The 13010-nt window shown below is 42.6% G+C and overlaps 2 protein-coding genes across 4 annotated transcripts in view; one reads left to right on the top strand and one right to left on the bottom strand.

Moving 5' to 3' along the window:
• The window catches only part of LOC144114920 (uncharacterized), a 100466-nt gene extending 90015 nt beyond the window's left edge, over positions 1 to 10451 (top strand). Inside the window, exon 11 of one of the 3 annotated variants that reach the window (XM_077648950.1) lies at positions 3942 to 10451. In XM_077648950.1, coding sequence (XP_077505076.1) covers positions 3942 to 4053 — 112 coding nt within the window. In that variant the 3' untranslated portion in view covers positions 4054 to 10451. The remainder of the gene's footprint in view (positions 1 to 3941) is intronic. The other 2 variants (XM_077648947.1, XM_077648949.1) reach the window with 2 other exon arrangements.
• The window catches only part of LOC144114921 (aromatic-L-amino-acid decarboxylase-like), a 74992-nt gene continuing 67017 nt past the window's right edge, over positions 5036 to 13010 (bottom strand). Inside the window, exons 13-15 of the mRNA XM_077648951.1 lie at positions 5725 to 5921; positions 5561 to 5650; positions 5036 to 5173 (exon numbers count right to left, since the gene is read on the bottom strand). Of these exons, the coding sequence (XP_077505077.1) occupies positions 5101 to 5173; positions 5561 to 5650; positions 5725 to 5921 (360 nt within the window). The 3' untranslated portion in view covers positions 5036 to 5100. The remainder of the gene's footprint in view (positions 5174 to 5560; positions 5651 to 5724; positions 5922 to 13010) is intronic.

The following is a 13010-nucleotide window of genomic DNA, read 5'->3' as shown; positions in this document are numbered from 1 at the left end:
ATAACGTTTGAGGGCTCAATCTCTGGGGTGAACAGAACTGTCTTCCCCACCCCTTAGGAGATTTTTTATATGGCATAGCAGCAAACTTGATGACCTCGGGACTTTTGACAAAGGCTGTACTTGCCTGACTTTGGGACCTGCAGACTGCCCAAGGTCTGTTTTCTCTCGGCCAGTAACAGAGCACATTCAAAAAGTTGCAGGCGCTGATGTTTCACCAAAGGCATCAGAGACACAAGAGGTTTTACAGTGTTCTGCCTCTCACGATTTAAGGGCTACAGGGTCTATCAACGGAGGACTGATGCACTAGTTGTTTGTGACAGCAATATTATTTAGGAAAAATGACCTTGGGTATGAAACAAACCTTTCCATATTGTGGATTTAACCTTTTGTTGAATGGTGGGCTTTGCTGGTCCCACTTTTCTGACCAATCAGATGGCGCCTGCCCCGTCTCGCTTGCTATGTGTGGTCCTTTTCGGCGCTACAACCCTTTTCTGGAAACATGCACCAACTGGCCCCCCAACAAGTATTACCAAGTGATCAGTTTACATCTGTACTCTTCCTGGGAGCATTTTTCATTGCACTGTTATTGCACCTGACATCGCATGTCTTATCGACAATTTTCATTTCCTTCTTGTTCAGTTTCAAACCTCTAATGCTTCTTTTACCTTTTCTTATTTTAAACCCTTGACAGAGCTGAAAGAAATGTCTTGTAACATTTTTTGCTCTTGCTCTAGAGTAAACACACAGTAGACTCCTGTGAAGGCAAATTCAGTTAAGACGAATTCTCAGGTGTAACGAACAGTGTGAAAACATCCAATTTGTTTCCATAGACTCATTGCAAAAAAAAAGCCATTTTACTAGTTCAGGCGGACTTTTGCAGTGATCGCAAACCACAGTGGTGCTCTGCACAGTGTTACCCGCTGAGTGTCTGCATGGCACTCTTGAGGAAAGCAAAAAAGAAAAAATCAAAACTTTCTTGGGCCTTTTCATTGCCAATGTGGCATGTGATGCACACAACATGCATAGCTCTGGCATGGCCAGGATTCACCGTTGTGCTCATATCACCTGCCACACATGCCACCAGCAGACGCACAGGTGTGTATGTGCGGGATGCATCTGTTCATGGAGTTGGGGCTTTAGTGTTTGGAGTGTAAATGAAAGGGAAAATATCACCTGGTGCAGCATTGCAGCATGTGCTATAGCATGTGCCTGAGGTGAGCATGTTGGGTGACGCTAGCGTGGCGCAGATATCCAATGTGACCAGATCTCTACACCACACGTAACTTGCCATGCATTGCCTGCAATGGACTGAATGGCATGTGGTGCATCTGTTTGTGGAGTTGGTAATGAGCAGAATGAGCGACATGAGAGAGAAAAAAATATTTTGTCGGTTTGGAGTCTGTATTGTGGGCTATCCAATGAGGCACCTTCAGTGCTTGTAGTCAGAGAGAAAGCAGAAAAGCATAAAAGTGGCCCCTTTTGAAGTGAGAGTGAAAGATGGAGACTGCAAAAAAACTATGCCAATGCCATCTCTGAGAGAGGATGGGCTTGTCATCTCTTTTCAGCTCGCTTCATGCGGGGTGTCACTGCAGGTCGATTTTTATTTTATATTTTTATGCACCTTGCACGCTCACACATCCTTTTTGAGCACCCCATATGGGACAAACAAATTCTGATGGTCCCGTGAAGTTTGTCTTAAAGGGAGTCTGCTGTGCTTGAAAAGCTTAAACCTATCTTTTACTTTTGCTTGTGACAGAGCATGTGCTTGTGACCATGTAGCTTAGTACTGTTTGCATAAATATAACAAACTTTTTTCTCGCTGCTTCTCAAGATAGCTAGTGGCCTTCACCACCAGACTCTTGAGCTGCTAAGGGAAAGCCAACTATTGGATTACCTTGGGGCCACACGGCACTGACAGGGAAAGTAGAGGGTGGCTATGAATGTGGAAAGAAGCCGGCGTGGGCCACTGAGAAAGAGAAGGCATTGAAAGAGTTGATTGGAGTAGGGAACAGGAAGAAGGGCAAATGGGCACAAGACTGGGCAGCATGAAAACCGTAGCAGTGATGTCACGGCTATGACAGTGGCCGTTGCTGCATGGAAGACTGCATGCGTTAACACGTCGAAGGCTTTGCTGTGGTTGATGATGTCATGTGCCTTCCTGAAGTGTTGCCTCTCAAATAACATAGACTTATCGGTTGCTTCGATATTTATGTGAGCCGTTGCAGTTTCCCAGCCCTTGGTGTCTTGGCTGTAGTTGGCTTGAACAACCTGTGGTCGCTTTATAATCATAACAATTTTTTTCTTTTTTCATGAGGTCTCAGATTCCCCCTTATGTTATAAGAGGAAGAAATGGGTTTGGGCAGGGCATGTTATGCGAAGGCAAGATAACTGCTGGTCCTTAAGGGTAACTGAATAGATTCCAAGAGAAGGCAAGCATAGCAGGGGCCAGCAGAAGGTTAGGTGGGCGGATGAGATTAGGAAGTTTGCAGGCATAGGGCGGGCGCAGCTGGAAAAGGAGAGGGTTAATTGGAGAGACATGGGAGAAGCCTTTGCCCTGCAGTGGGTGTATAGTCAGGCTGATGATGATGATGATAATATCCAACCTCAACTGCCACTCTTAGCCGCGCTAAGAGCATTCGAGCAATATAGCCAGCCAACAAAAGTTTTGAAATTTGTTTCAATTAACCAAAAGCTTGAATTATCATAAGTCTACTGCTTGATGAAAAATACTGCCTGTGGCATGCTTTCTGGACTATGCCTTTGATAGCGTTATGCTGTGAGCATGCTTTTTTGCATGAGATGAAAGGCTCCTAGGTCGTGTGGATGTAAGCAAAACAAGTCTAGAGATCCAGAATATGTGGGAATTATCTTTTGGTGCATATGGACTTGGCAACATTTTGCAAACTATCTAGTAACATTGATTCATCACAGCTTCTGCTTGTTTGGCATACTCTGTCAGTAGTTCTTTGATAATTTATTATTATTTATGTTTATTTGCATTATTTTTGATCCTTTGATACAATCATAGTTCCATACTGTATATTTTAATTACTTTATCGACTTTCAAGACATAACAAGAAAGCATTCACTATTAAAGCAACTCTGGTTGTGAGAAAAGAAAAAGAAAAAATGCTGTTTTGACACAGTTGTGGTCTTAACAAAGATTTGTTGTTGTGGAAGTGTTCCTTTAGTAGTCATCACATTTTGTCTGGTGAGCAAAGGTGCAGGCTGCTTTAATTAAAATATTTTGAACTGCTCGGAGGAAGGGTGCGCAAATTTTATATGCGCTTATGTTACAATAGTCGGTTTGTCTTGGTAGGAACACTTATAGGCGGTTATCGTTTTCTGACCTTTATGAAAATTGGTTTTTGGGGAAACAAAATGGTGCAGTATCTGTCTCGCATATCAGCGGACACCTGAACTCACCTGAACCTGCCGTAAGGGAAGGGATAAAGGAGGGAGTGAAAGAAGAAAGGAAGAAAGAGGGGCTGTAGTGGAGGGCTCCGGAATAATTTCGACCACCTGGGGATCTTTTAACGTGCACTGACATTGCACAGCACACGGGTGGTACCTTAGCGTTTCGCCTCCATCAAAGCGCAGCCTCCGTGGTCAGGTTCGAACCCGGGAACTCTGGATCAGTAGCTGAGTGCCCTAACCACTGAGGCACTGTGGCGGGGTCCTGACCTTTATTGGTTGTCTTTTTCTTAGCAAATCTATCGCACATAATACAGGGATGTATATTTGTTTCAGCTGACAAATGCCAGTAACATTTTTGCAGTGTTCGATGCATGTTTCGTTTCACATTCACGGTCTGCAGCTTCAAGAGTAGTACAAGCATGTGTTTTGGAACTTTGTAAGCAAATGGTTTTAATGATCGTACCTCACACAGTGATCTAGTTCATGTCATCATTTCCTTGTCCAATTTTTTTTTTGTTTTACAGCCTCGAAAACATCATCGATGTCGTGCTGTGGAACAAAAACGGGGAGCCAGCAGTGAACCTCAACGCTTATCTGGTTGAGCAGGATGTAGCAGTTCTGAAGCCTCTCCTATGAGTGACTTGTGAGCAAGAAAATGTTTTTGTCCATGTTTTTTTTTCTCAACATTATTAAATTGTGAGCATCGTAGAAAACTGGCTTACTCAAGTTGAGCACTTCTGTGTTTCAGTTGTGGGTTGTTTAGGTGTACTGCAGTTATTTAGCACAGAAGCAAATCTGCACATCATTTTTTCTGCTTGTGTGTGTTTGTGTGTAAGGCTCATTTTTCTTCTCAAGACATGTCTCACTTGAGCAACCATCTATGAGACACATGAACAGCCTTTTGTGTGCCAGCTTTTGTTAAAGAAGTATAGACACCTAACTTACAACATTGTATTTTCCTACGACCACTAAATAATTTGTCATCGAATTTCTTTCTAGTGCTGTTTCAATTTCTTTTTCAACAGCCGAGCGATGGCTGTGACATCAAAGTGTGGTTATAGGTCACATTAGGCATAAAAAACTGCAATATAATCTCTGCCTCTACATTTGTTATCATTCTGGCTCTTGAGGAAGGCTGGCTTCAGCACTGTAGTGAATTAGAACAATGAAGCAGCGATTGCAATTTTTCAGTGCCTCATGTGACATATAACCACACTTTGACATCATAGCCATCATCAGGCTGTTGAAACTGAAACCGAAACAGCATGACAGAAAAATTCGATTATAAATTATTTAGCGGTTGTAGGCGAATACTACATGGGTATTCATGCATAGTTGTGTCTTCTGCATCATTGCAGAGAACAAAACATTCCTTCAAAATTAGGTGTCTATACTCCTTTAACAAAGCCTCTATGCCATGTTTTCTGATGAAGACTCATTGTTTCTGAGATGAAGACTCGTTGTTTGTTGTTTCATTGTTCCGAGTACTGAAATAGAGAGCAACAACACATTTCTTTTATTATTTTTTGTACAACCATTGGAAATTAAATTTTATTGCAGAAAACGTTCATTTCTGCTTCCCTTTGAGGATGTAGTGGACAAGTGCAAGTGCTTCAAGATGTGCTCTAGTAGTTTAAATTCAGTCATCTCTTCCAATGGCAGCAGGCTGAAAACCTCAGAATGCTAGTTATGGAATATCCACTCTTTAATTTGGTTGTATTTTTCAAGCAGCATGTTGGCACATGCTCTGTTGGGTCTGCAATCAAAAGACAGGAATCCACATTATCTTCTCACTTATGCATGCAAGATGTCCAGGCAGCCAACGAAGTCATGTAGAATGGTTGTATTCATTCAGAATGCTGCATGTTCACTAAGGTGCCTCAGATGTGTACATACTGTTGTCTGCCTGATGTGACTTACATTTGCAGTTCCTGGAGTATTTGCACACACTAAGTATACCTGTGATATTTTGTACCTGACTGTGTTTTGAGCATGTTACTAAGTCTTTGTGTTTTCTTTTGCTGTCATGTAGTTTGTTTTATTTAGTTATGCATACATTTGAAAACTTCTGCTGTGCAAGTAATTGGTCATTTTTTTCTCTGTGTATCAATACATACTGAAACACTCATGACACTCTACTTACCCCTTATTCCGATTGGCTTCACCCTGAAGAGGCATTCTCTTGACAAATCCTTGAGGTGTGCTAAATGTAACATCTTCATGCTTCAAACTGCTGTTGAGGGGAGATAAAAAGATTTGATGCAATTGGTCCCACCCAAGGGAGCCTCGAGAACTGCCAGTGCTTACCTGCCTCGTTCCTTCTCTAAGGTCTGTAGGGCAGCACATATTTCTTGCCATGCATAATGCACGTCTTCATTTTCAGTCATACGACTGCAGACTGCAAATCTAAGAACAAACACACCCCTGAGCTTTGTTGGGGTCAGATGAATGGTCCTGCGTTTGTGAAGTGTCTGAAGCAAGTCTTCGTTGTCAGCATTGGAGCCCTGTGAAGAAAGCATTAACTGTGACCCAAAAACACCTTTCCTTTGTTATGAAAACACCAAAGTGCACAGGTCGTTTTTAACTGTTTCATGTCTGTTGCATCCTTTTCACACTGCAGCACCTCTTTTCCATGCAAATAAAACGTCTTTGTGAAGTTTGACATGAAAAATATTGTAAAAACCTTTATGCTTAAACTTTTCATTGCTGACAGCACTGCATTTCGGATAAAACATCTGTGCTCTCTATAGTCATATACAATATAAGTCTGCACTGAAGCTGTGCCCATATTCAGGACTTCCGCGCAGAATTCTGCGACAAACAAGCAGTCCATTGTTAGAGCTTTTCTTGTGACCGAAAAAAGAAGCTAACCACGAGACGTGATTATAAGCTCAAGAGTTTTGATTCCTTTTGCTTGTCTGCTATAGTCAAATATTGAAAAGCTGATTTATTTTACTGTTGTGATTAGAATGCGGAGTAATACAGGACCCCGCATACCATAGCCCATTGTTACCAACTTGTGTTCAAGTTGTATACTACTATAGGCTGTCTGATGCCATGGGCACCCAACAGAGCATGGTTATTTCGCCACAAGGCCTTAAAGTTCTTGTAAACATACCAGTAATGTTTGGCAAGAAACGCACTATGATCAACAGAAATCTCGCCGTTCCTGTTGAGCATTTTTGTGTGCTTCATGTGCATACTGAAAATTTCTGCTCTAAGCAGGTTCTGCTTTGTTGGCAGTTATGGCAGTGATTGCGTTTCTTGGCAAACTATATGCAGTTTCGGTGTGGCTCTGAAGCCGAGAGAGCAGCATTTCACGGGAGGGAGGAAAAGGTAGCATGGGCAGGAACACTAATGCTAGAGGCATGGATGAGGCTAGCATCTGAAAAGCAGTTATAGAAATAAGGGGGGGGGGGGGGGGGTGTATGGGTGTATGCATATGTTGGGGCTGGGCAGCAAGTTGTGGAACTTAGTCTGAAATGTGAGTGGTGCTTCCTTACCAAGTCTTTGGGCCTCCTGAATAGATAGCGCAGGCTTGTGCAGTAACAACCACTTTCTCAGTGAGCCATAGCAAGTTCCATGGTAAGCCCTAGCACCGTAGCTTAACATGCATAGGGAGCGCCTTGAAAATAAAGCACACACTGGTTCTGCGACGCTGCCTGCCATCGCATAAGTCTCAATAAAAAGGCCGATTTCTTGTTTATTTCATGCGTAATGTGCTGTGCAGCACTGGACAACACAATGTGCCACAATGATTGCTGTATGAACTAGAAAAGCAGTCGATGTTACATGAACTATGCATTGAATACTTTTTGTCTGTGCATGTCTATGTATGTAAATAGCAGCAAAGTGCTGTTTCTATGTTCACAGAATTTAATAAGGATATTCAAAAATTGAATATTTACTTTTATGCTTTACCTGGCAGTAAAGACAGAATTTACTAACTATAGAAATGCCATATTAGAAAGCTAAGCTTTGAAAGTGCCAATTTAATGGCTATAGTAATGGCTGAAGTACCGGGTACTTCATTTACTTTTTGCAATAAAAGTTTTGCAGCATGTGTCTGCAGATCCAGATACCATTACTATTTGATTCTGTGAAATATTGAGTTGACCGAAAGGGCAAGAGTGGATGCGGAATCCAACACTACTGGTTTAGGGGGACTGACCAATTTTAGGTCCAATTAAAGTTTTCATTATCGTAAGTGAAATATTGGAAGAAAAATTATTCACACTTCGTTGTGCCTGGAGTCAGTGTGGGTTCGCTTGCAATGTGGCCCTTCTGTTATCATTATCGGTGTAGTCTACTGGCCTCCTGACATGAGCACTTCATTCTTAAGTGAATTTTATCGAATATTAAGCGAACTTGCTTTTCGGTTTCCGAAGTCAAGCTTCCTGTTGCTAGGTGATTTAACTTTCCGACAATTAACTGGTCCTCACTATTTGCTCCAACTAATGATCCGGAAGCTCGGGCTTTCTCCAGTTTTGCCTGGACTTCTCATTGCAGCAACTAATCTGCGAACCCACACATTGTTCCGCCACTTCTGCAAATGTTCTGGATCTTGTCTTAACCAATAGTCCTTATCTTTGTTCTAATAATACGCTCTTAAAAGGACTTTCGGATCATTCCATAATCACCGGAAAGATTAATTTCACGTTCCATAAAAAAATAACTCAAGAAACAAATCAGGTGCTACAACCGAGCAAACTTTGACGAAATTAACGCTGAGATGACCGTTTTTGCCAAGGACTTCCTTCTCGATTTTTTAACACGTTCAGTGGAGGACAACTGGAACCTTTTCAGCAACAAACTTGCTGCACTTATCGACAGATATATACTTGTTATCAGTATACCACACACTAACACCGTGCTCTGGTTTAATAGACACCTGCGTCGCCTGAATAATAAGAAAAGCGTCTTTATAGACAGACTGACAAAAACAGGCACTGATTCCTGGCAACGATACAAAAAAGTGTGATAAAGATTATCAGGTGGCACTTAAATCTGCTCGTTGCCGTTTCTTCATCCACGATTTACCATCAACATTAAAGAATAACCCTCGTAAGTTCTGGCAGACGACCAACCCTTCGAATCATCTTGATATAACTCTTACAATGCCGAAGGAGGCAGCGTTCCTGTGGCTGAATGCGCACAATTTCTTGATGACGCATTCACATCAGTCTTTACCCGAGAAGAGGTTTATTCAGGCCCTGCTACTATGAATCATTCTAATATCTCAATGTCCGAAATAGTTATTAGCGAGACTGGTATCTTATCTTTACTAAGGAAACTTAAAACGACATCAGCGTCTGATCACCTTGGTTTTCGAGAACTGATGTGAAGGTATCCATCGCATCTTTTCCGCTATTTTTTAGGAATCCCTTTCATCTGGTTTTGTTCCACGTGACTGGCGCCTAGCTAAGGTTGTGCCTATTTTCAAGTCCGGTAATCGTTCTTTACCACTCAATTATCGACCAATTTCATAAACTCATTGAGCATGTGATTCATTCGCAGGTTTTTAACTTTTTAGAACAACACATCATCTTTAAATACCAACATAAAGGGTACTCGTGTGAAACGCAACTTGCTAGTTTCATCCACGAACTTATTCATCTGTTGATGCTGGAATTCAAGTCGACTCCATATTTCTTGATTTTTCCAAAGCTTTCGACAGGATACCTCATAACCAGTTATTAACCAAATTAACACTTCTTAATATTCACCCTCTTGTTATTGCATGGGTTAAAGATTTTCTCTGTTCCAGGTTTCAGTTTACCTGTGCCAATAACCATAATTCGTCTCTCAGCCAAGTACATTCTGGCATCCCACAAGGAAGCATGCTTGGCCCCTTTTTTATATTTATTAACGATTTACCTAACTCCATTTCTTCCGAATCAGACTTTTTGCCGACGATTGTGTAATTTATCGCAAAATTTATACTAACGAAGATCGCCTAGTCTTACAATCCGACCTCGAGACAGTAACAGCATGGTGCTCTACTTGGCTAATGCAACTTAACCTTTCCAAACCTAAATTTGTCTTTTACTAACCGAATGTCTCGATTTCAAACAGCATATTCTTTAAATAACACTCCAGTCGAGTTGGTAACCACGTATAAATACCTCGGTTTTCACATTCATTCAGACCTAACATGGAACCACCACATTAACCTTATTCTTGCATCTGCTAATCGGTCATTAGGCCTTTTAAAACATAACTTAAAGCATGCTCCCTCTCACCTCCGATTACGTGCTTACACTGCTATTATTCGACCTAAAATTGAATATGCTTCGGCTATTTGGGACCCTCATCAAGCATATTTAATAAATGAATCATTGCAGAATCGCGCAGCTCGTTTCATCTACTCTGATTATTCACGTCATACCAGCATCACAGCCTTGAAGAAACGTGCTGATCTGCAAGATCTATATCTCCGGTGTAAAGTTGCACACTTATCACTTTTTAATAAACTGTATCATCACTCAACGCTTCATAATGACTTTTTTCTTTGCCTTCCTCCATTTTTGACTGCCACGACCATCCGTATGAAGTTGAGCGCTTGTCATGCCATTCATTCATTCCATGCACTGTAACCAACTGGAATGCTCTCCCTTCAGTTGTTGCTACCACCACTGATCCGGAGAAATTTTCGAAAACTTATATCTGGCACTACTTCTGCGTAACATCTTTTAGTACATTGTTAACTTACCAGTGCATTAAGTTTGTCTTTTATTTCTGTTATTGATTCTCGTTTTATTTCCATGCCGTTGTGGATAGACATTGTGTAACTTGTATTAACTTTACTCTGTTATGTTTGTTTCGTGCCATTTATGCTACAATGTTTAATTATGTCTGTTTTGTATTTTTATTCCAAGGACCTATATGCTTTTATGTTTTTTGTTTGTAGTTTGAATTTTTGGCTTGTTTATTTTTTATTACTTGCCTGTACCACCCCCCCTATGTAATACCCTCAAATTGAGGGCCTTTAGGGGTATTTTGTATAAATAAATAAAAAATAGATGTCGCATCCGTATGGCTTCGCACGTGTCGGGCATTGTTCTTGCTCAAAATGGCTCCGCCTGCGAGGTGGAGAAGCTATGGTACAAAATTAAGCTGCGTGCCGTTGAATATGGGCTGGAGACGAAGCGGGCAGCAGGAAGACAGCATAACGTGAGTGAGAAAATGATCCCAGACTGGCGCAAACCCACAAGATCATTCCGGTTTACGAAGCCCCCCCCCCCCCAAAAAAAAGAAAAAATCTGGAGGGGACAAAGGTCGACTCGAGGTACTTTGAATGTTTTTAGTTGATATTAAAATAACATTATTTTGAGTCCCCTCTATCCTGTAGAAAAAACTTTTCAAAGTACCGTGACAATATGTGACACGTGATTAAGTGATAAAAACATTCTGTGAGCAAACAAAAAAAACTGAGGGGGGACACAAGCTCTGCCCTAAGGGTATGACGCGATAGAATTAGTGAGTTGATGCCTGTATATGTGGAATTGCTCATTCTCGACTTCATAGATCATAGTTTGCTGGGAGTCCTACCGCTCCTGGCTCACCGGCAGGTGGCTTTATCAAGCACGTCCACCGGTGGGGCTTGGGTTGCTCTCCCCAAGCTACCTTTCGCGACCAATAATTCAACTGCCACGATGGGCAGGTTGTATTGACGTCACAGTCGCGTGACCTGGGTGGCCCACTTAGGTTGCTTCTCTGAGGGTTTTTCGCTCATACCAACGACGACGATGCCAGGTTTTCTGCTGAATGGGATCCTTAACATGCTTTTCAGAGCTCGAGGATCGTCTGCGCACGTCAGCTGCTGCGTGTATTTTTGTCGCTCTCTCCCACGAAGTGATCGATCGTAGCACGTTTTTACTGTGCTTATTGAATGAACAGGTGCGTCATACGCTGCCAAGATGTGTGTGAGATTTTTTTTTTTGAAAAACGCGTTTGCAAGGGGGTGCGACTAATTATAGACTGGAAAATTCTATGCTTGAATTATTAAAATGTCAGGATGCAAAATATTGTCTACTGTACATGACGAAGAAAAAGAAAACGTTATTAGGTAGCATCGTTAGTTCTTGTTGCACGAGTCATCCAAACTTGAGAGAATAGAAATACTTTGAGGAGGCTAAACTATCCAACATTGTAGACATGCCTATAGGTATTCCTCTGCCAGGAGTACCATTGCTAACAGATTGGCGAGCGCCGCCGACGTCAACCACACCCTCTGGGCAATGAGGAGTTGTATATAAAGAGGGCACTGTAGAGCTGCAGTACAGGAGAAAATGATGTGCACCTCATTGGCATAGGGAGTGGGCCACTTGTGACAAAAGGGGTTAGAACGATAGTGGTGGAGGCATAGACGTGCTGGAATGATGGTGTTCAACTGGATGGCCCGGAGGGTGTACTTATGCTGTGGTAAGGGAATACGGGGGGGGGGGGGGGGAGTATGTGTTTGTAGTGAGTGCTGGAGTTTGTAGTATTCCTTTGAGGGTCTTGAGAAATGCACTTTGCCCACCATTTCAGCCGAAAAAGATAATTGGAACTGGCCAAAACGAATTGAAACGTATCGGATTCCACTTAGTCCCAAATGTGGTTAGGGCAGTTCAAAGTGGTATTTTTCCACTTGGATGGGTGTGAAAGGCTAGGAGGCCACCGGCACCCAGCTACTAATTCTGCGGGCATGCTGATGGACCAACTGATCGCCGGTAATTCCCCTGCACGACCAGTTGCCCACGGCACAGTGACTAAGGCCAGGAAGAACCTCGGAAAAAAAAAATGCGACGATCAGACATGGCAACAATTCTGCAAAAGCAGTTGGATTTACCCTCAATGATTACTTCGGAAGCTTCAGATACGCGACAATTTTTCTGGAAAGTGAAGGTGGGCGGATGTGAGTGGGTGGGTGGTGAGTGGCGCTTCCGAAGGGTGGAAATTGGGTGCGCAGGTGTGTCGAGGGTGGCGGTGGATGGATGGGCAGCCCCCTCCTTCCTAGGGGTGTGGTGGTGGGCAGCTCTTCTGGAGGGTGAACTCTGGGGTAGAGGTGGATTAAGGGTGATGGTGGGTGGCCAGGCAGCCTCCTAGAGAGAGGGGGAGGTGGTTGGTGGTGCTTCTAGGGTGGAGGCCTCACCCTCAGAGGCTACAGACAGGTGCCGCCATTTACACAGTGTGACACGTAATACTGCTTCCGCAATAATAATAAATAAATAATTGGTTGTCATGACAGGAAAGGTGCAGTATCTACCAATCTTGATGTGCACCTGAACCGTGCCGTTGGGGAAGGGAAGCGAGAAAGGTGCCTTGACAGCCCACAAACGTCAATTTTGCATTTCGCCTCTATCTTAACTGGCCGCCGCGGCTGGGATTAAAGGAACACGAAAGAGAAATATCGAACTAGGCCATAGCTGGATACAACTTTAAAAAAAAGTAGTTGGTAGCAATGGGTCATAGTCCACGGCATCCTGTGTCCGCTGACCAATCACAACAGTAAAAGAAATCAGCTTTTTGAGGTTCGACAATGTAAAACAGACCAGAAGCTGCAAAATTCTTAATGCTTATAATTTCGTCCTGTTATTAGCTTCTAGTTT

This window comes from Amblyomma americanum, chromosome 1 (assembly GCF_052857255.1).
Source record: "Amblyomma americanum isolate KBUSLIRL-KWMA chromosome 1, ASM5285725v1, whole genome shotgun sequence".
Lineage (NCBI taxonomy): Eukaryota > Metazoa > Arthropoda > Arachnida > Ixodida > Ixodidae > Amblyomma > Amblyomma americanum.
Note: the sequence above shows the minus strand (reverse complement) of the source record. Positions and strands in the feature narration are given on the sequence as shown.